This window comes from Mesoplodon mirus (genome assembly GCF_964341445.2).
Source record: "Mesoplodon mirus genome assembly, chromosome: 5".
NCBI lineage: Eukaryota > Metazoa > Chordata > Mammalia > Artiodactyla > Ziphiidae > Mesoplodon > Mesoplodon mirus.
Window position 1 is genome coordinate 118,131,937 of NC_138980.1, and position 24,123 is coordinate 118,156,059.

The 24,123-nt window shown below is 37.7% G+C and overlaps 2 protein-coding genes across 6 annotated transcripts in view; one reads left to right on the forward strand and one right to left on the reverse strand.

Annotated features, from left to right (window-relative positions):
• The window catches only part of XRCC4 (X-ray repair cross complementing 4), a 361,931-nt gene extending 354,751 nt beyond the window's left edge, over window positions 1-7,180 (reverse strand). For 3 of the 5 annotated variants that reach the window (XM_082624077.1, XM_082624082.1, XM_082624083.1), the window contains exon 1: window positions 7,006-7,111. The gene's annotated coding sequence lies outside the window, so the exon portion shown is untranslated. The other 2 variants (XM_082624078.1, XM_082624079.1) reach the window with 2 other exon arrangements.
• Window positions 7,181-7,303: 123 nt separating this feature from the next.
• The window catches only part of TMEM167A (transmembrane protein 167A), a 33,751-nt gene continuing 16,931 nt past the window's right edge, over window positions 7,304-24,123 (forward strand). The window contains exon 1 of the mRNA XM_082623127.1: window positions 7,304-7,413. Coding sequence (XP_082479253.1) covers window positions 7,411-7,413 — 3 coding nt within the window. The 5' untranslated portion in view covers window positions 7,304-7,410. The remainder of the gene's footprint in view (window positions 7,414-24,123) is intronic.

Sequence of the window (24,123 nt, forward strand, 5' to 3'; positions counted from 1 at the left end):
AATAGTAATTTGGTCTTAAGGCCAAAATGTGTAAAAAATTTTAATTGAACAAAATATTCAATATGAATCACAAGTATATTCAAAGATTGCACAGAATATCCACAATAAAGAAACCAGAAGTAATAATTGTACTGAAACTTTCCAAAATTTCCCATCCTATGGCACATCATTAGACTCATGACATCTTTGATTTTTTTATCTAACCAATATAAGTTAAATACCTATTATAGTTCCTGACTCGTAATCAATAAACGATTCTAACTTAAATGGCTGAATTCATTTAATCTGTACCAATTGGAATGACTCTAGTTTATACTTTTCCTCCTCCATTCTCAACTGAAGAGTTCTGTATTATTAGCTGTCACTAAACATTGGTCAGAGAATGCCATCAGTGTCTTGGTCCATGCCCCACCACAATTCAGGTTAAAAGCGTTCATTCACCCAACATTTAGAGAGAATTTGTTGATTTTTGTTACCCAATACAGACTCCCTACTGGTAGCAATAAAACTTCGAGTGACCCCCCCCCTCACATCTGCTATTCTTATCCACAGGCTATGAGCAAGCTGACTTTTGGCCCCAAGTTCCAGCAGAACACAGACCCGGGCTAAACCAACATTACATTTTAATCCCCAGTAACTGATTCAAAGATGAGCACGTGATTCAAGTTAGGACAACTAAGGCCAGTAAGGCTCAATTTCAGGACTTTTATTTGAATATAAAGGATAGATACTCTTCTCTACTGGATTTGGTGTTACGACGCTGTAAGACTGGAGCTGTTGGGAACAAAACCAAGACTGGAGCTGTTGGGAACAAAACCAAGAGAGCAGAAAGTAGAACTGAGGGGTGGCCAGCAGGTCAGATCTGATTTCAGCAGCACCAAAATCTAGATCTAACTGTGAATGTTTTAGGTGTGAGGCCAAGAAATTCCTTTTTCCTTAAGCTACCTGTGTCAGTCTTTGGAATCAGGCATATTTCAGGACGAATCTTCATTGTCATTCATTGGTTACGTGAATTATCTCAAAGTACGTGCAAAACAGTTTTAAGTAAGCAAATGTATATACTCCATCAGTGGTATAAGTACACACTTTGGGAAACACTCTATTAAACATAATATTCAATACCAAACAGGAAGTTTTACATTTTCAGCTCTATATGCTTCCGTTCTTATCAAATCCAAAACACATGGCATTTCAAAAACACTGGGACTTTGTTGTCACTACATAATAAATAACCAGTAAACAGGTGGTTCAAGAAGACAACTGGTAAATATTTTGCATAAGGCGCTAATGATTCTAGAAAAAAAATCATAAAAGTCTATTCAAAACAAAGGTTCAAGTCTTCGTTACAGGGCAAAAAATGTTTCCCAAGTTTTAAAAATCACTAATTAATATTCTAATGTTTTCTCCTTAAAACTCAACATCTTACCTCAAAATATTGGCAAAGCCTCCCCAAAAGAGGGATCCAGTCAATTTAAATTTTAAAATTGTGTTTTTGCTTCTGTCTTTAATACACTGAAAATAGATCAAAAGCCTTTTATGAACCTCTAAGCAAAGAGTTATTTATAGAAACAAATGTAGCTTCTGCAAGAATATATGACCTCAATTGTACTTTGGATTCACTGTTCACAATATAAACATAACATTACAATATGGTAACATGATTAGATTACTGTACAAAATCAATCTTTGCTATCAGAAAAGAGAAGCAATGAGAGGACCAGTCCCAATACCCATGGTTTATGCTCTTCTAGGACTGCTTGGACTATTATTATTCTAAGAACGTTAAGTTTAACCTTCTAGAAGTCTGCAAAATAGATGTCACGTTGTTTGTGTGGTTCCAATGACTTGATATAAAGGTTTCAAACATCTGTTTTTCACCAAGTGCTCTGTTATATTACAGTGATATTCATATGGGAATTAACAGTGGTGATCTGTGATACTCAACCAAACATATTGACTTTACTTGCTCATTACCCTACAGATTTTCTTCTAAGACATAGTTTTCAGATAATAACCAGGACAAATTTCTTCATTACAGTTAAACTTCAGAAGCTTATGTTTTCTCTATTGCTAAATTCTCAGAGCACAAACTTTTGGTTCCCAAAAGTAACATCTAAGGCATGACGAGCCAATTTCTGTAAGAATAATGCTTAAAATGAAGAGGTTGGTTCTTAAACACAATATTATGGCAAGATTTATTTTTTATTCATTTTAGAGATGAGTATCACAGCACCACTAATTTACAAAGTTATAAATTGCAACCATGTGGTATTTTTTTTAAAAAACACTTAAGTTAAACCTACATATAGAACTATATTAATATACTATATTATACATGTATCTACCTAAAAATTACCAAAGAAGCATCAATAAATTTTTAAAATTTAACTTTTGAAGTGCCCTAAAGTTTAGACAGATGTTATCCTATTTTCTCTGAGATTTTCTCTGAGCAGCTGTTCATTTGGACATGCTCCTTATTTATTGATATACTGTGTTCAATGCTAGGGTCACATTTCTTAAACAGGAACTTGGCAACTTCCAAATTCTATGGTAAATATTGACATATCTCAGCATGTCAATATTTATACTGTCAGGACACTTTGATGAGTCTCTTCAAGAATGGCTGCATCTTATTTCTTGGCAGCCACTTGTTTCTGTTCCAACTGAGCAAGATCTTTCTTTATTCAATAAAATTCTCACTAACTGTTCCGACAAAATTACAAGTAAGCTAATAGCATCCTCTCACACAAAGACCAGACTGAACTCCTTGCTTATTTCAACATTTTGGTCACTTCTGCAGGGTTAGTAATGCTCAAAGAAACAAGGCACAAATTCAGGAGTGTACTCCAAGTAATACTTGTTTTTGACTGCAGCAATTCCAAGCCTAATCATCATTTTCAACCCCATTGCTAAGGGTGAAAGCCGCCGAAGCGTTTTCAGAATTTATCTAATTAAATTATTTCCTTTTTTGTTAGTCCTAAAAGCTAGACAAATTTATAAAAGATTGGTTTACAGACTGCAACAATGATGATGATATTCAGAGAGAAGTTTGAATCCAGAATGCCTGCCATAAAAGGTAGTTGGAAAGTCTGGCTCATTATCTAGAATTAAACAGTGTTTTATATGCAAAATTAGTGTACCTAACTTTTGTGCCAAGTATCAGAAATCATGTTAACAAACTAACCATCATTAACTCAATCTTAAGAGCAAATTTCCATCATTGGGAGAAAATCTGTGCACTACCTTGTAAATACCCTGGGATTTCCCAATAGCACAAAAGCAAAAGTTTAATTTAAAGCTATTGGCAATACTGGCATCTAGTAAAAGCATGAATGCCTCATCAACAGTTTGGAAATCTTACACAGATTTTTTCTTTTGGGCAACAGAAGTCTCAGTGGTGTTTTTTTTTCTAGAAAGAGCCCAATTTTATCAATATTAAAAATTTGCTGGGTTTCGCTGGTGGCGCAGTGGTTGAGAGCCCGCCTGCCGATGCAGGGGACACAGGTTCGTGCCCTGGTCCGGGAAGATCCCACATGCCGTGGAGTGGCTGGGCCTGTGAGCCATGGCCACTGAGCCTGCGTGTCCGGAGCCTGTGCTCCACAACGGGAGAGGCCACAACAGTGAGAGGCCCGCATACCGCAAAAAAAAAAAAATTGCTGACTATAATAACCCTCTGTTCACTGATTTCTGCCAGTGTTTTAGAAAAAGACACAACTCACTTTCTCATCAGCTTCACAAAGGACAAGGAACAAACTGCCCAGGGCTATAAAATGCATTAATTACCTCCTACTAGTACAAAAAGAACTAGCTTGAAGATAGCCACCTTCTTTCTTGAAAGCAAGGTATTGCAAATAAAGCACTGATTTTATACTCAGAAGACCCAGATTGAAATAAAAACTCTACAGCTTCGTAGCTGAGTGACTTTGGACATGCCATTAATGCATTAAAATGTTCACTGACTACATCCTATGTACCAGGCTTTCATATCTCAAAGATGAGTAAGACATATCCCCAGCTCTCTGGTGAGATAGAAACACCCAAAGAGGATTATTATACAAGCTTGTAAAGTGCAGAGGCAGGGTGGGAGCTCGTCTGAAAAGTAGCACCTTAACCAGCATGAAATTTCAGGGGAGGCTTCCTTGAGTTATATCTGATATAAATCTTAAAAGGTGGAAAAGGTTTAGGAGTGGAAGGAAAAAGACAAGGAAACACATTCCAGGTAGAAGAAGCTGCACGAGCAAAGGCTTGGAGACAAGAAATAGCAATGATATATGGAAATGAACAATTCACAGTTTCAGACTGACTGCTGACGCTAACAAGAGCATTTGGGGGAGCAATAGCCATGTTGAAGGGTCAAGAAAGAACAGTAGAAGGGAAATTGGGACTTGGGGCATAGAAACTCCTTAAAGGATTTTTGCTCAGAGGAGCAAATAAATGGGGTTGGAAGTAGAGAAAAGTTAAAAGAAGCATTTCTTAAGGTGAAAGAAATAACATGCAGGTCAATCAAAATTTTATGGGTCTTAATCTAAGAGCCATGGGGAAAGAGAATTTAAAAAGAGGGAGGGCTTCCCTGGTGGCGCAGTGGTTGACAGTCCGCCTGCCGATGCAGGGGACGCGGGTTCGTGCCCCGGTCCGGGAGGATCCCACATGCCACGGAGCGGCTGGGCCCATGAGCCATGGCCGCTGAGCCTGCGCGTCCGGAGCCTGTGCTCCGCAACGGGGGAGGCCACGGCAGTGAGAGGTCCGCGTACGGCAAAAAAAAAAAAAAAAAAAGAGGGAGAAAAAAAGGACAAAGACGAACACTAGATAACAAAGAACTTCAACCTCAGTCTATGGAGACTAGTTGAGGATCAAAGAAAACTAGTTGAGGATCAAAGAAAACGAGTTAAGTAAAACCATTGTCTTCTAACATATGTGAATATCATTGAATGAGGGGGAAAAAAGGAAGTCAGATAAAAGGAAATAATCAACGCTATCAATACTAGACACAAAGTAAAAAGAGAAGAGGGAAGAAAGTGGTCTGGTGGTATAAAAGCAATACCAATTTAATTTTAAAAACCATTAATTTAAAAAACCTTTTACTGAGTGCTTAACATGCAAGTCAATCAGCCCTCCACCATTATCCCTCCCTTCAAAGAGTTTTTAATTTAGTGAAGAAAGCAAGCCAGGCACACAACAGGCAACCCTTACTGAGTGCTTAGTGTATGTCAAATACCTGGCTAGATGACTTACTTGTAATAACTCATTTAATCCTTACAATAACTGGGGAAGCCTATGCATTCTCTCCACAGAAAAACATAAATACATACTATTTTTGCATACAATCCTACTGAACCCATGAAACCAAAGTTTAAAATACTCTTCTGGATGCAGGAGAGACAATAATTTTTGAAGAAGGAAATGATAGAGTCAGATTTCATTTTTAGTAAGTAAGAAAATGATCCAAGATAGTTTGAAATGAGAATCCATAGCAGAGCTATGGAAAGTAGACTTTGGAAACGGCAATGTAAGATAGTACTTACATTAGTTCACTGGCAGTGAAAACCAAGAGCAGGGAGTTTATGTGCTTAATGACCATATAACTCAATTACCACCTCCCTAGAGATCTTGCCACACATCAGATTAACTTTGTTTGCTGTGATACATGAAAAACAAACTACACATTTACGTATGTTCAGCCTTATCTATTGCTATGTGGGCTCCTCTATGGGTAACTTTAAAATAACTGACATTGTTCTTTCCTATTTTGAAGCTGAAGTACATAAGAGCCCATGGCCTAAAATTAATTCAAATCCATAAATATAGTAAATTGTGATCTCTAACAACTTCAGTTTCCTGGTGCACTTCAGGTATTACATATTACCCTAAGCGTTCCTAAAGATGAAGACAATCTTCACATGAAAGCAAAATGTCTGCAGACACAGTTACTACTTTAGAAGCCAAGCTTGATGAGTTGCACAACATAATTTCCCATAACTAAGCCAAGGTTATTTAATTTGAATGGCAAGACTTGCAAGGTATACTCTAAAGCAATCACAAGCCAGAGCACTATGGCTTGTTTTTTGATAGGAGGAGGGTACAGTACGTTTTTATACATTTCTTATTCCTCTCTTCCCCATGCCCATTAAATTCCTGGAAGGAACAGGCCATCTTTATTCCTCTACTGCACTCTCATGATCCCATGAATAAAGCTCAGCTAAATACTTGCTAAATTTGTGTATTTGACCAACTCTTAACAATTCAATAGATTCAAAAGTAAAGTTAGTTATGGTTAAAAAAAAAAAAGAAAACGTGTTGGGCTGTAGCCAACGATGTAATCACAGGAGAAACCCAAATGTTCTAATCACTGTGTTGCCCTAAATATAGAAGGGTCTCATAGTTTGGCCAAGAACAGCACATAAATCAACACCTCATGTGAGTTTCCTTTCCTCTTTTTCTCTACCCCACTTTAAGTCAAAGCATTAAAAAACTGATAACATTTTAAAAAGAATCTCGGGGTGGGGGGAATAGAGTCTTATCTAATGGGATTATTAAAATTAGAGAAAGCTAAATAATAATGCTACTGATTAAAAGAAAAAGTTGGCATGTTATTGATCTTACAGCTGGACTCCTTCTCTGGAGTACCTAATCAACTACTGAACTCAGGAAACGCAGTTTCTTTCCATTTGTTACCACAGAAAGTTCTTTCCTGACCCCAACGGGCCTAGTACGTTTCAGCCCCAGATGGAACCCATTTACAATTTACAAAAAGCTGGGGATTGGAAGAGAACGCCAATGTTAGAGAAATGATGCAACACCTTCTCAACACAACCCACCGAATTCAAGTGTCCTCCTAATCCCACAACTTTACAGGGCATTTCAAAGGCGCTTTACATTCCAAAGAATCTCTCTCAGGTGCAAAGGGAGAAACTGAGAAGGGAGCCCAGGAGATGAACGCCCTGCGTGTAAGCCCAGGGAACCCAGGTGTTCCCGAAGAGTCCATAAACAGAAGGGCCAAAAGCTTACACATCGTAGGCGGGGGAATCCAAGCAGGAAAAAATTTGCGCGCTGCGGAGTTCTACAAAGCTAAAAAAGAAAAGAACTGGACCACCGAGGCAGTCGCCACTTCAGGACCCTACCTGTCAGTAATTCCACTTCCGGTCTCCTCGAAAAGCCCCGCTCCCACAGGCAGACGACCAGCAGCCAATGAGAGTGTCATTTACTTCAGCGGGGCTGAATGACGTCACTTAAACCCCGCCCTTTCCGGTACAGAGGAGCCTATCGTAGAGCCTGAGACGTGCGGCTCAGGAGGAGGTACCCTGACAGGCCCAACCAGACCGCGGAAGGAGCGAGAAAGGCAAGTCGGGCCAGCACGCCTCTTCCGCCCAGGGCCCGGAAGGGTGATGTGGCTGGTGTTTCGCCGGCCTCACTATGGTAAGAACCGGGGCTTTGGGGTCGCGGCTGAGCTTTGTGAAGGGGCTGCGGGCCCGCACAAGGGCTGGAGGGTTGGGCGGCGATCCCGGGTCCCCGGCTAGGGAACCCTGTCACTAACTTGATTTTCCCGGGCCTCGGAGGATGCACAGGCCCGGGAGCCATGTGGCCCCTCCACGTCCAACCAGGGAGAACCAGGGCCGGCAGCCCAAGAAAGACCCCGGGGCCGCGGAACCCCTCCTCACACGCCGAGGCCACTTTCCTGACTTGTTTCGAAGAAGTGCGCTGGTTTGGTTTAACCCATCAGTTATTTAGACTCTTTGTGGTCATTTTGAGGCATTAGCGCTGCCCGGGTTTGCGCTTGTTATGTTGCGGCGCCTTATCTCTCTACGGGCCTGATCCAGGTTTTTATTTCCCTGCTGTCAAATAAACCCCAAGTGCTACACCTTAATTTTCACATGTTGAATTAGTGGCCTTTTGGGTCCCTCCAACTCCATTCTCTCAACTTTAGAGATGCTACTTTATGAGCTATATTTTAATGATTGGAGTTGTCTGCGGAGGTGGCTTCTCTTCTAGGAGCTTAATGTGCTTGGAGTGTGTCTGGCCTCGGGCCTTCCTCCCCTTCCGCACATTAAGAAGGTTTTATGTGTTACTTTGTCTTATTGCAGATTCCTTTAATAGTTTGGGCCTTTTAGAAAAGCTTGAAATAAGTCACAAAATTTCGCAAAATGCTTACGTCTCCAGGTTGAGAAAAATAAAGCCAGCATAGGCAGAGGACAGATGTAATAATCAGTAGTAATAGCAAAAATCTCCCAAGCTATGTCTGCAGGCATTTCACCTTTGTTACGGTAAATGCCAACAGCCTCTACACCAGGCCTCGAGGTGAATGTATGAGGTCCATGTGCCAGATTTGCGTTTATGAGCATATTTATGGGGAAAAGATGCATACCTTTTATTATGGTATCAAAAGCAACCATGACAAAAAAGCTCTTATACAGTGAAAAGTTGCTGAGCTTGTGTTCCCAGAAGTTCCTGCAGAATCCCATACAGCACAAAACCCTTAGACATTTAATCGAAAACTCATTAATTGTTGTTTGCTTTATGCCAGCTACTTTGGTTATAGCTGGGGCATAAGTCACAGTGTCTTCCCTGGAGAAGTTTACCATTTATAGATGAGATGGCAGTTTATTAGCGGGTTATTCCTTCCTTGGCCAGCGTCTTTTTCCACCTACCACATGATAGGACGGATACACTTGTGTCATGAGTGAGCGGTTATTTAACTTAGAAAATGTGGTTCCTTTTTCAATTCAAAAAGAGTAGAGAGACTGTTACTCTTAATTCTTGCATATGCTCTTCGAGGCTGAAGTTGGGTTATTTTGCTCATAGTACAGTCAGAGATAGATTATTCTTTTCATCACCTTACTGTCTTATGTGCTATCTAGAAGCAAGACATACTGTGTTTAAGATTAATAGTATTTGAATCATCTGGCCATACTTGTTTTTTCAAAGTAACTATAAAGCTCTCGTTTATTAGCACTTGCTATGTACCAGGCTGCATTTGAAAAATCAGTTTATAAGCACTGTCTTATTTCAGGCTCGAAACTGAATATATGTTTGCAGGCAATGGAAGTCAGGCACAAGGAGACTGACGTGCTTGGGGTTATACACCTAGTAGGTAGTGAAGCCAGAACTCAAACTTATTTTAATGTCCAGATGCCAGAAGTCCTCATGCTGTTGTTAATAAAAACAACATAACTGAGGATAAAATATGTCGTAATGATTTGTTGCTATCAGATATAACATGTCAATCAGACATGGGGGAAAATAGAAACAACTGCCCGGTGGTTAATTTTTCATTCCTGCCCTGTTCCTGTGAGCTTAAGTTGTCCACATTTCAGAAAACGTACATTGTAGTTGGAAGAGCTACACAATGAGGTTTCTTTTTGAATTTGTACCTACACTTGGTATATTTGTGAGGTAGCCCAGTGATAATAACTTAAATCTGAATTACTGTATTTTAATGATCCATTTTTTAAAATGCATTTGAAGACCATAAAATGTTTATCAGCAATAATAATCTACAAGTATCAAAGCATAAACAGTCTGATAATTATATCATTTATGAATTAATACTTTTAATTTCGTCTCTTCCCAAGAAGCCTTCCCTGTACCTTCTGTTTTCTTCTGCTCCTTTTAGGTATCTATTTGGACATCTGTACTCCATGTATATACCCCCAGTGCTTCTCTTGCATAGAAAACAGCAGTAAAGTGTTGCCTATATTTTTCCCTTCTCTAGGCAGAGCTCTTAAAGTAGGAACTGCGTCTTTTAATCTCTACATCACAGTGTCAGAGTTGGTACTCAAATGAATGAGAGTCTGGGGATACAAAGTCATGTAAAACGTGCTCATTGTCTTCAAGGATTTTACAGTCCAGTGGGGGCGAGTATTAAATAAGTAAATTTTATGTGTTAGCTGCTAGGACGTAGAGAGACGACATGTGTGGTGGAAAGAACATGGGCTTTAGACTGAGCCAAACAGGGTTAGAATCATTCCCAGTGCCCAGCCTTTGCTTGATCAACCTGAGGAAGTTTGTCTTCATTTCTTCCTCTGTTGATGTGTTACGTGACTTATAGATGTATTCATTTAATGCTCATAAACCCTGCAAAGTAGGACCTATTGCCCCCATTTTATAGTTAAATCAAATATCAGAGAAAGGGTGTGAGATAGTTTCCCTCATCTTGTAGCTGAGATACATAGGAAATATGTTAGAAACAGAGCAAAGAGTAATTGTGGCTCAGAACTGCTGGGGAGACATCCCCAAAGAGGTAACACTCTGACCTGTATATTAAGGAGTGAGTAGGGATTAGGGAAGGAATCAATAGCTAGAGCTGGGAAAGCATTTTCTATCCTTCAGACAGATAAAGGAAATGGTAGTTATGGACACAAAGTGCATGAAGTCGAATAGTTGCTTGGGGACTGGCAGGAACAGAAGTTAAGCAGTGAAATGATGAGAGATGAGACTAGAAAGATTGGGGCCAGATCTTGAAGTCATTTCAAGGCCTTTATATTTTGATGATGTTTGTGTACCTGATAAAGACTTTGAGCAGGGAAAAGAATGGTGTGCATTTTGGAAAACCAACTGGTAACAATGTGCAGGGTCTATTTACATAGAAGATTAAAATCTGGAAGACTAGTTTAGAAACAAATACAGTGATAGTAGATGATTGAATGCCTTAACTCTTGACAATAGTAGTTAGGTTTGAAAGATAAGGATAAATAAAATCATTTTGATGGTGCTTAGTAAGGAGTGGTGAAGCACAACTCCAGTTTAGATAATTGGTTGGATTGCAAGGAAATATTGATTAAGCACCTACTCTGTCATGTGTTTTACATACAATGCTTTATTGAAAACTTACATTATTGGCCACAGTGTACATATGAAGAAAAAGGCGCAGAATGATTAAGTGTCTTGCCCAAGACCATACTGCTGATAAATAGTGAAGCTCAAATTTAAACTTAACAGCTCTGTTTGTCACCAAACCTTGAGCCCTTTTTATTATACAACAATGCCGATAATTCCACAGGAAATTCAAGAGAAAAAGCAGTGTTTGTATGCCTCAGTGGTTGAGGGTGGAGGGAGTTTGTTAAGATGACAATTCTGTAGCTACTATTGCTTTTGCACCATCAATACAAACGACATCACAGTAGAAAGGCAGGTTATTTTCTTAGCATTATAAAAGTAGTTTTGACTACATAAACCCATGAAAAGATTCCATAAACTACAGTTTGAAAACTACTACCTCAGGCTAATAGGTAGGTATCTGAAGTAGATGCTGGTCTTCTGTAGCACAGTGACTTGTAACCTTGACTGCAAGTAAAAACTCCCAGGGAACTTTGAGAAACTATATGCCCACCCAATTCAGTCCAAATTTCTGGGCATTGATTGTTTTTAAAAGCTCTAGGTGATTCTAATGAGTAGCCAGCGTTCCTACCCTGACTTGATATTTTTGCAGGTTTTTCCATTTTGTCATTCTTTGTCTTTATCTGACTGCATGATCAGAGTACTTTTTTCATAGCAGAATTTGCACTTTTCCTTCAGAATAGTTTCTCTTATCAGTCTTATCAATTATCTTATCAATTCTCTTATCTCTTATCAATTCTCTTATCAATTTATCAAGGACATGTGAAGCATTTACATCTTCATTTTCTTAGGTCTACTATTAATCATAGTTATATGTATGCTTTCTCTTGTTAATACCTGTGACACTCTTGTTGCTTTATATTTAGATGTGAGGTGTCCATAAAATAGCTCAAATTAAGCAGCACAAATATAGCAAATGCACTCTAGGTACCATGACAATGAGATGAAAATAGGCACAAATGACCACCAATGTTGCCAGTGGAGAATAGAGTTGAGGTGCAAAAGAAAATGTTAATATTTCTGTGTGTTATTAGAAATCTTTTCAGTCACCTGTGGTCACTTATCTTGGGCACACGGAGTGTTGGGTGTCTTTGCACATTCACATATTACCTTACATTTGTCCCTGTATTTCCACGTTCTCCATTTTAAGGGATAATAGTGGTGCATATGAATTTACAAGTAGAAACTAGTTGGGAAATGCTGACCTCACCTAGATTTGTAAATGATAAAATGCTGACCCACTTTTCCAGTGCTGTATAATTTCTATCACAATTAGGTCAGGAATGTCATTTCTGGGTTTCCTTCCACCTCCAGAAAGGGATCAGTGACTTTAGTTTTGTGTAAAAACAGTAGGTTTTTAAAACAAGTAAAATTGTTAGTGTTTGCAGTTTTAGAAAATTCTGGTATTCAGTTAAACTGGAAGAATTAGTTAATGTGTCAGTAAAAATGTATTTCCCACATAGTCAACATTTGAAGCTCCTAGACAGTGTTATGCATAAAAACGGGCCTTAATCAATACATTGGTTAAATAATTTGTGTTGCTAATCCTAAAAATAAGTAAATAAGCTCCATGAAGCTCAAGTGATCCAGGACTAATGAATATACTGGAGGCTTAGTCGAAGTCTTTCTGCCAATTAAGTACAGTTAGAAACCAGTCATTTAGCATCTTGGGCAGAGCACTGTTTAGCATATCAATATGTGTATTTCTTCTGCTTTTCTCAATGTTTCCTTATTTGTTATGTTCTGTTGCTTGGATCTTTTCACCGTTTTTTCCTCTGTTCCTAATGTTTTGGGTATTCTTTTACTTAGAAGCATTTTTATTTCTACAGCTAAAAACAAAACTCTGTATTGAATTCTTGCCCTTATATCCATACTTAATATAGTTTTAACGTTCAGGAATGACTCTGAAAATAAGAAATTATATCTTTATAGATAAAATGATAGAAATTGAATCTGAAATAAATATTCCTAACTTTTCAAATTGACTTGAGAACAGAGAATTTTAAAGAGATGTGTCAACACTAGAGGTTATTTCATGTTTGGAAACTAAGCTTTGCATTGGCCAATCTCTATCTTTCATTGATGAACAGTTTGATCTAGTGGTGACCAACTGAAAGTCTGAATTATTTTTGTTATTTCAAAAATAACAAAATTGCGATTTACTTCAGATTGATTATACAAAGTGACTGAGTCATTAAGTGTATTTCCTCTGGTTTGGATAAGTTAGTTTAGTACAATGATTTGAAGCATATCAGAAGCTCTAATCAGCTCTGAGTAGTATGATGGGTCTGGAATATGGAGGGATAGTAAAAGGGGCCTTTGGAGAAAAAAAGTTTGGGATTTTCATTGCCAGTTAGGGTCAGGGCAGGGCTCCTGTATTCCAGGACCCCAAAGGTTACCATTCTGATTGTATTTGAGGATGTGCTCCAGAAGTTGCTACAGGCAGCCCTGAGTCTAGGGAATGTTACTGGATACCTCTTTATAAAAAGGAAATGTAGGTGTGGTAGACAATGCCCTTCTCCCCAACCCCGTTTTTTAAAAAAAAAAAACACTGTGAATATGTTATCTTACTTGACACAAGGGACTTTGCATGTGTGATTAAGTTAAGAATTTTGGAATGGGAAGATTATCTTGAATTATGGGGAGACAGGGCAGTTTATTCACAAGGATCCTTGTAAGAGGGAGGCGGGACAGTCATAACATAACAAAAGAAGTTGTCAAGGTCAGAGTGATCAGGAAGTCACAAAGCTAAGGAATCGGGCAGCCTTTAGAAGCTGGAAAAGGCAAGAAAAGAGATTCTTCCCTACAGCCTCCAGAACAAACACATTGTCTTGTGTTTTATAACTCCTTAGTTCCAATGTGTGTTATTTAATAGTTAGCTAAATTTATTAAACTGAATAGTGTGCCATTGTATACTCCCTGGCATTGTCACAGGGCATTGCCACTGGGTGTACTCGATGAAAATTAGGTAAACCTTAGGTTTGAGAACTATTTCAGGTCCAAGAATTTTCTGCCAGCCAGCTTGCCTACTCAGGCATCCAGAACTCTTGAGGGTGTCTCTCTTACAAATTAAGTGGACTCAGAAAAACACACTCCCATATGCAGGCACCTCGAGGCTGGCTGCTCAATTGAACTTTCTCTGAATTCCAGTTAGTGATAAAAGATTTGGATGCTGAGGAGAAACCCTACAGCCTGGTCCCTTACCATAAACATAAATATATTTGCTTCTTCATTCTGAATTTTCCAAAATATCAGACAAGTAAATATACATGCAAAGCAATGTGTGGAGGTTTCTCTTAAAGAAAACATAGCATGCATTGTTAATTTGTAATCTAAGTGTGCTTTTGAATTTGTTAAAATGTTCTCTTGAATTTGTTAAAATGTTCATTATTTGCAATTGTTGTCAAGTTCCTGTTAGTTCAGCATTTTTCAGTGACTACTGTGCACTATTTTGTTTAATAGGCACAGGGGATTGATAAGAACCTCAATAAAATAGAGGAGACAATTACACTACAATTTGGTGGGTGGCAGGTATGTGTGTAACACATAGGTGTACAAAGATACAGACTTTGCTTGGTGTGGGGAGTAGGTACAAGGAACACTTTTCAGAAGAGGCGACTCTTGAGTTGAGACCAAAAGGTTGAAAAAAATAGATAGCATGTACAAAAACACAGAGTACCTTGAAAAAGGTTGCATGATTTGAAGGATCTGAGAAAAAAAACATAGTAAATGAATTTTACTTCCCTTATCACCTTTTTTTTAATCATCTTACCCTCTATATTGTGATCGAATGTTTGCTTGCTTCTTAGCTTCCTCCCTTCCCTTTAATAACATTTTCGTATTGAAAATCTCAATTATTTTTCTGAAGGACAGTAACATCTGTTTCCTTTAACTCTGAGACTAAAATTTTATCAGTGGGCAACAGATGCTAAGCATTAAGAGGAATGCTTAGGTAGGCTGAGCAGTGGTAGGCTAGTGTCCGAGAGTTTGAAACACTCTTGACCAGAGACTGAGTACATCTAAAAGACTGTACCACCTAAGGTTATTTGTTTAAATTTAAGGGTCTATAAACCCCAGGAACAAAGTTGTATGTATCATATAGTGCATACTTGTAAATGGTTTTCAGTTGTAAACGGTTTCACACACAGATATACACACCCCACTTCTTTAATAACAATATGTTTTTAAGTGCCTCTTAAAAATCTTTTATTTTGAAAAAATTCAAACATACAAAGGAAGAAAGAAGAGTGTAACTAAGTCTCAGATACTTAGTGTTTCATCATCAGCCCCACGCCTCCCACCATACACACTGGATTATTTAGAAACCAATCCCAGACATATCATGTAAGCATGTTTCTTTAACAAGACATTCAAGGAATAAAAAAAGTATACATTGCAAAATCATGAATTTAGATACTCTATTAGGAAGATGATAAACCTACTTTGCAAATTTCTTTTCCAACCACTTAACTAAGTGAATCCTTTGCTTAAAACAATAAGTCTGCTCATTATTCCCTGAACTTGCGAATTCCTGATTCAGTGGGGACCTTTTCCATGCTTTTGTCTCCTCTGGAGCCTACTCTCTATTCTTTGCCATGTGACTGTGCCATTTAAGGCTTGATTCAGTTCCTGCCTTCTCCTTGAAGATTCTCCTGACCTTTCTTTGGGAAAATGGCCTTTTTTTTTTCTTTTTCTTTTTTTTGTGAGCATTGCTGACTTATCATTTACATATGCTATGAGTTGCTATTGAGTTTTTAAAGTTTAATATTCTAACTTGATTATAACTACTGTGTGCTTCAGTTGTCTCATGTATAAAAGAAGGATATTAATAACAACTGCCTCAAATATGAGGATAGATAGGATAACCAAAAAAAAGAATTCTGTGAGTATCAGTTATTTTTGTTGTCAGCTATAAACTGAAAAGGAATCATGCTGTGTCCTCTTTTGAAATTTAATATTTATTTTATATTGGGGTACAGTTGATTTACAATGTTGTGCTAGTTTCAGATGTACAGCAAAGTGATTCAGTTATACATGTACATATATCCATTCTTCTCAAATTCTTTTCCCATATAGATTATTACAGAATATTGAGTAGAGTTCCTAGTACTTTACAGTAGGTCTTTCTTGATTATCTATTTTATACATAGTAGTGTGTATATATTAATCCCCAACTCCTAATTTATCCCTCCCCCCCACCTCTCCCCTTTAGTAACCATAAGTTTGTTTTCAAAGTCTGTAAGTCTGTTTCTGTTTTGTAAATAAGTTCATTTGTATCATCTTTTTAGATTCCACATATAAGTGATATTATATTTTTCTTTCTCTGTCTGACTTACTTCACTTAGTATGATAATCTCTAGGCCCATCTATGTTGCTGCAAATGGCATTTCATTCTTTTTTATGGCTGAATAATATTCCATTATATATATATACCACATCTTCTTTATCCATTCTTCTATTGGTGGATGTTTAGGTTGGGAGATTAATCCTTTGTCAGTCACTTGGTTTGCAAATATTTTCTGCCATTCTGTGGGTTGTCTTTTCGTTTTGTTTATGGTTTCCTTTGCTGTGCAAAAGCTTTTAAGTTTAATTAGGTCCCGTTTGTTTATTTTTGTATTTATTTCCATTACTCTAGGAATTGGATCCAAAAAGATATTGCTATGATTTATGTCAGAGTGTTTTGCCTATGTTTTTCTCTAAGACTTTATAGTGTCTGGCCTTACCTTTAGGTCTTTAATCTATTTTGAGTTTATTTTTGTGTATGGTGTTAGGGAATGTTCTAATTTCATTCTTTTACATGTAGTTGTCCAGTTTTCCCAGCACCACTTATTGAAGAGACTGTCTTTTCTCCATTGTGTATTCTTGCCTCCTTTGTCATAGATTAGGTGACCATAGGTGCATGAGTTTACCTCTGGGCTTTCTATCCTGTTCCATTGATCTATATTTCTGTTTTTGTGCCAGTACCATACTGTTTTGTTGACTAGCTTTGTAGTAGAGTCTGAAGTTAGGGAGCCTCATTCCTCCAGCTCTGTTTTTCTTTCTCAAGGTTGCTTTGAATATTCAGGGTCTTTTGTATCTCCATACATATTTTAAGATTTTTTTGTTCTAGTTCTTGTGAAAAATGCCATTGGTAATTTGATAGGGATTGCATTGAATCTATAGATGGCCTTGGGTATTATAGTCATTTTGAAAATATTGATTCTTCCAATCTAAGAACATAGTATATCTTTCCATTTGTTTGTGTCATCTTTAGTTTCTTTTATCAAAGTCTTGTAGGTTTCAGAGTACAGGTCTTTTGCCTCCTTAGCTAGGTTTATTCCTAGGTGTTTTATTCTTTTTGATGCGATGGTAAATGGGATTGTTTCCTTAATTTCTCTTTCTGATCTTTCGTTATTAGTGTATAGGAATGCACCTGGTGGGTAAGGTTGGTCCAGGGGTCTGTGCAGGCCTTCTGGTTGAAGGGACTGTTGCCTGCCTACTGTTGTGTGGAGCCGGGTCTTGTCCCTCTAGTGGACAGGGCCGTGTCAAGGGGTGTGTTTAGAGCTGGCTGTGAGCTCAGTAAGGCTTTAGGCAGCCTGTGTGTTGATGGGTGGGGCTGTGTTCGCACCCTGTTGGTTGTTTGGCCTGAGGCATCCCAGTTCTGGAGCGTGCAGGCCATTGGCTGAGGCCAACATGGCAGCCAGTGGGTATTCCCTGGGCATCCACCAGCAGTGTCCTTGCCCCCACAGCCACTCCCTGCCTCCCCAGGAGACCCTCCAATCCCCATAAGTAGGTGTGACCCAGGCTCCTATGGAGTCACTGCTTTGCCCTGGGTCCCAGTGCACGTGATACCTTGTGTTTGCCCCCCTGGAGTCGAGTCCTGTCCCCCAGTCCTGTGGAGCTCCTACATTAAAGCCGCGCTGGCCTTCAGAGCCAAATGCTCTGGGGGCTGCTCTTCCCACTGCCAGACCCCCAGGCTGGGGAGCCTGACGTGGGGCTCAGAACTCTCACTCCTGTGGGAGAACCTTTGTAATATAAGTATTTTCCTGTTTGTGGGTCGCCCACCTGCCAAAAGCACCTCTCCTACTGTCTCATTGTGGCTTCTTCATCTTTGGATGTAGAATATCTTTTTTGGTAGATTGGAGTCTTTTCTGTCTAGGGTTGTTCAACAGTTTGTCGCAATTTTGGTGTTTTCATGAGAGTACGTGAGCTCAAGTCCTTCTGCTCCACCATCTTGTCTCCTGTTTTGCTATGTACTTTTTTTAATCCAGTGTCTACCCTCATGCTCCAGACAAAGTAGATATCAAATACATGTTTAGTTATGTTGGCTAGGAGGAAACCTCTGCTTTATATTTTATTAGATTATTATCAAATACTATTCATCGACAGATTCATATACATGTTCAAAATATGACCTTTAAAAATAAGCATTGTGAGATACTATGATTTCTCTCTAGAGTTGATCACCATTTCCTTTATTGATTTATTTCAAGTTTAAAAATATATATTACTTGCTTTCACAGATGCAAGGTTAAAATCCAGTTCAATTAAAAACAAGACATATTAAACTTTATCCTTATTATATCCATGAAGAAATGATTTGCACAGAGAACAGTTATTAAAATAGTAATTACAAATCAATTTTACCTTCTTCAGACCATAATCGTAACACTTAGAAAATCTGAGAAATCCAGAAAAGTTGATAATTAGGTTGAAAACCTTCCAGTGATAATCACTTCATTGTCTTCTCTTTGCATAAAGGTTTACATAGCTACAGATATACCGATTGTGAAATCATGTTTTTCCATCACATAGCATTGTACAGAAGCATTTTTTTGTCCTTAAAATATTGGCAAATAACATGTATAATTTTTTTAATGTTTTGAATAGTTAGCAAATAAAAATCATTAAATGTGTAAAAGGTTAAAAAATATTATGACAGTTTCTGATAGCTAATTCTTTTTTTAGGATCTCTTGGCTATTCTTCCTTATTTTTCCATATGAATTTCAGTATCATTTGTCAATTTCAACAAAAGTAACTTGTTGCAGTTGGGTTCATTTTAAATTTATAGATTAGCTTTACAGTATTGCCTTTCAATATAAGAACCTGGCATACCACTCCATTCTACTTTTGTATGCTTCAGTATGTTTTAAGGCTTTGTCAATTGGCCTTTGATGCCAATATTACAGATTTCTTGTTAAGATTATTCCTATATATTTTAGTGTTTTGTTCTAATTGCTGTTATAAATGGAGTCCATTTTTTCCATTTTGTTTCTCAACTGGTTGATACTGTAATTTTGATGATTGTTGATTTAAGTATTTTAAATATGTGCCTAGCCACCTTAATCAATTTTAATTCCCTTATGGTCTGTAATCATTTTTCACTAGATTCTTTTGGGCTTTTCAGGTAACACTTTATATTTGCAAGTAACAATTTCACCTTAAAATAGTTTTTTTACAACTCTTATTTTTTGTCTAACTCCTGACTTTACAAGAAATACTTTTTTTTAATTGAAGTATAGTTGATTTACAATATTCTGTTAGTTTCTGGTGTTCAGCAAAGTGATTCAGATATATTTTTTTCAGATTCTTTTCCATTACAGGTTATTACAAGATATTGAATATAGCTCCCTTTGCTATACAATAAACCCTTATTGCTTATCTCTTTTATGTATAATAGTTTACATCTGCTAATCCCATACTCCTAATTTATCCCTCCCCATGTACCTTTGCCCTTTGGCAACCATAAGTTTGTTTTCTGTGTCTCTGAGTCTGTCTCTGTTTTGTATATAGATTCATTTGTATTATGTTTTAGATTCTACGTATAAGTGATGTCATATGATATTTGTCTTTAACTTACTTCACTTAGTGTGATATTCTCTAGGTTCATCCATGTTGCTGCAAATAGCAGTATTTCATTCTTTTTGTGGCTGAGTAATATTCCATTGTGTGTTTGTGCGTGTGTGCGTGTGTGTGTGTGTGTGTGTGTGTGACATCTTCTTAAACCAATCCACTGTTGTTGGGCACTTGACTAGTTTTCATTGCTTGGCTATTGTAAATAGTGCTGCTATGAACACTGGGGTGCATCTATCTTTTCAAATTGGAGTTTCCATCTTTTCCAGATATATGGCTAGGAGTGGGATTGCTGGATCATATGATAGCTCTATTTTTCCTTTTTTAAGGAAACTCCATACTGTTTTCCATACTGGCTGCACCAATTTACATTCCCACAAACAGAATAGGAGGGTTCCCTTTTCTCCACACCCTCTCCAGCATTTGTTATTTGTAGACTTTTTGATGAGAGCCATTCTGATGGGTGTGAGGTGATATCTCATTGTGGTTTGGATTTGCATTTTTCTAATTAGTGATGTTGAGCATTTTTTCATGTGCCTATTGGCCATCTGAATGTCTTCTTTGGAGAGATGTCTATTTAGTTTTAGGTCTTCTGCTCATTTTTTGATTGGGTTGTTTTTTTCATATTGAGTTGTATGAGCTGTTTGTGTATTTTGGATATTATCCCCTTGTAGGTCTCATCCATTGCAAATATTTTCTCCCATTCCATAGGTGGTCTTTTCATTTTGTTGATGGTTTCCTTGGCTGTGTAATAACTTTTAAGTTTGATTAGGTCCCATTTGTTTGTTTTGCTTTTATTTCTTTTGCCGTGGGAAACTGATCTAAAAAAAATATTGCTACAATTTATATCTGAGAATGTTTTGCCTATGTTTTCTTCTAGGAGTTATGGTGTCATGTCTTGTATTTAGGTCTTTAATCCATTTGGAGTTTGTATATGGTGTGAGGGAATATTCTAGTTTCATTGATTTATGTGTAGCTGTCCAGCTTTCCCAACAACACTTGTTGAAGACACTGTTTTTTCTCCATTATATACTCTTGCTTCCTTTGTTCTGGATTAATTGACCGTAGGTGTGTGGTTTTATTTCTGGGCTTTCTGTTCTATCCATTGATCTGTATGTTTGTTTTTGTGCCAGTACCATGCTGTTTTGATTACTGTAGCTTTGTGTACTATTGTCTGAAGTCTGGAAGTGTTAGGCCTTCAGTTTTGTCCTTTTTCCTCAGTATTGCTTCAGCAATTTTGGGAATTATGTGGTTCTATGTAAATTTTAGGGTTATTTGTTCTAGTTCTGTGAAAAATGTCATGGGTGTTTTGATAGGGATTGCATTAAATTTGTAGATTGCTTTGGGTAGTATGGCCATTTTAACAATGTTAATTCTTCCAATCCAAGAGCATGGGACATCTTTCCATTTCTTTGAGTTATCTTCAGTTTTCTTTATCAGTGTTTTATAGTTTTCAGCATATAGGTCTTTCACCTCCTTGGATAAATTTATTTCTAGGGTTTTCTTTTCTTTTTGAGATGATTTTAAACAAGATTGTTTTTTTACTTTCTCTTTCTGATAGTTCATTGTTAGTGAAAAGAAAAGCAATGGCTTTCTGTATATTAATCTTGTATCCTGCTACCTTGCTGAATTCATTTATTCTGTTAATTTTTTTTTTTTTTTTTTTTTTTTTTTTGCGGTACGTGGGCCTCTCACTGTTGTGGCCTCTCCCGTTGCGGAGCACAGGCTCCGGACGCGCAGGCTCAGTGGCCATGGCTCACAGACCCAGCCGCTCCACAGCACGTGGGATCTTCCCAGACCGAGGCACGAACCCCTGTCCCCTGCATCAGCAGGCGGACTCAACCACTGTGCCACCAGGGAAGCCCCATTTATTCTGCTAATTTTTGTGTGGAGACTTTAGGGTTCTCTAAATAGAGTATCATATCATCTGCAAACAGAGACAGTTTTACTCTTCCCTTTCAATTTGGATACCTTTTCTTTTCCTTGTCTGATTGCTGTGGCTAAGATTTTCAATACTGTGCTGAATAGAATTGGTGAGAGTGTGCATCCTTGTCTTGTTCCTGAATTTAGTGGGAAGGCCTTTAGCTTTTCAGGGTTGAGTATTGTTGGCTGTGGGTTTGTCATAAATGGCTTTTATTGTGTTGAGATATGTTTCATCTGTATCTACTTTCACAAGAGTTTTTATTATGAATGGATGTTGAATTTTGTTTGCTTTTTCTATATGTATTGAGATGATCATGTGATTTTTATTCATCCATTTGCTAATGTGGTATATCACATTGAGTGATTTGTGGATACTGTTAAATCCTTGCATCCTTGGGCTAAATCCCCCTTGATCATGGTGTATGATCCTTTTAACGCATTGTTGGATTCAGTTTGCTAACATTTTGAGTATTTCTGTATCTATATTCATCAAAGGTATTGGCCTATAATTTTCTGTTTTTGTAGTGTCTTTGGCTTTGGTAACAAGGTGATAGTGGCTTCATAGAATGAATTTGGTAGAGTTCCCTCCTCTTCAACCTTTTGGACCAGTTTGAGAAGGATAGGTTTAAGTTCTTTCTAGGTTAGGTAGAAATTCCCAGTGAAGCCATCCAGACCTGGACTTTTGTTCGCAGGGAGTATTTTCTTACAGGTTCTATTTCACTTTGATTGTTCTGTTAAAAATTATGTTTCTTCTTGACTCAATTTTGGCAGGCTGTGTGTTTCTAGAAACTAGTCCATTTCTTCTGGGTTGTCCAATTTCTTGGCATATAGTTATTCATAGTATTCTCTTATGATTTCTGTGGTATCAATTGTTATTTCTCCTTTTTCATTTCTTATTTTGTTTATTTGGGCCCATTCTTTTCTTCTTGGTGAGCCTGGCTAGAGTTTGTAGATTTTGTTTATCTTTTCAGAAAACCAGCTCTTCGTTTTACTGATCTTTTCTGTTAGTTTGGGGATTTTTTAATCTTTATTTCTTCTCTCATCTTTATTTCCTTCCTTCTGCTCACTTTGGGTTTTGTTTGTTCTTTTCTAATTCTTTTAGGTAGTAGGTTAGGTTGTTTATTTGAGATTTTTCTTATTTCTTGAGGAAGACCTGTACTGCTATGAACTTCTTCTTAGAACAACTTTTGCTGCATCCCATAGATTGTGTAAAGTTATGTTTTTATTGTCATTTGTCTCAAGGTATTTTCTGATTTTTTTTCTTTTTTCATCCTTTACCCATTGGTTTTTGTTTTGGTTTGGTTTTTTGTTTTTTTTGTTTGTTTGTTTGTTTTTTGCTGTACGCTGGCCTCTCACTGTTGTGGCCTCCTCCCGTTGCGGAGCACAGGCTCCGGACGCGCAGGCTCAGCGGCCATGGCTCACGGGCCCAGCCGCTCTGTGGCATGTGGGATCTTCCCAGACTGGGGCACGAACCCGTGTCCCCTGCATCGGCAGGCGGACTCTCAACCACTGCGCCACCAGGGAAGCCCCTACCCATTGGTTTTTTTAGTAGCATGTTGTTTAGTCTCCATATGTTTGTTGTTTTCCCATTTTTCTTCCTGTGGTTGATGTCTAGTTTCATACCATTGTGGTCAGAAAAGATACTTAAAATAATTTCTATGCTCTTAAATTTGTTGAGGCTTGTTTTGTGACCCAGTATGTGGTCTATCCTAGAGAATGTTCCATGTACGCTTGAAAAAAAATGTGTATTCTGGTTTTCTGGGATGTAGTGTCTTGTAGATGTCAGTTAAGTCCAACTGGTCTATTGTGTCATTTCGGACATCTGTTTTCTTACTGATTTTCTGTCTGGAAGATCTGTCCATTGATGTCAGTGGGATGTTAAAGTCTCCTACTATTATTGTATTTCTGCCAGTTTCTCCCTCTATGTGTTAGTATTCTATTGATATATATTTAGATGCTTATACCAGGTGCATATATGTTAATGAGTGTAATATCCTCTAATTGTATTGATCCCTTTATCATTGTATAATGTCCTTTTTCTTTATGGACTTTAAGTCTACTTTGTCTGATATGATTATTGCTGCCACCACTTTACTGTCATTTCCATTTGCCTGAAATATTTTTTTTCATCTCCTCACTTTCAGTCTGTGTCTCCTTAGCCCTGAAGTGAGTCTCTTGTAGGTAGCATATTGTAGGTTCTTATTTTTTATCTAATCTGCCACTCTGTGTCTTTTGATCGGGTCATTTAGTCTATTGACATTTAAAGTAGTTATTGATGGGTATGTGCTTATTGCCATTTTAAACCTTGTTTTCCAGTTAATTTTGTACTTCTTTGTTGATTTCTTCTTTTTCCTTTTGTGGTTTGATGATTTTCTTTTGTATTATGCTTGAGTTCCTTTCTTTTTGATTTTTGTGAATCTATCGTATGTTTTTTATTTTGTGGTGAACTGGGTTTTCAAGTATGTTGATCCATAACTATCTCTACTTGCTTTTTACAGTTTTTTTTGTTGTTGTTTTTGTTTTTGTCTTTGCTGCAT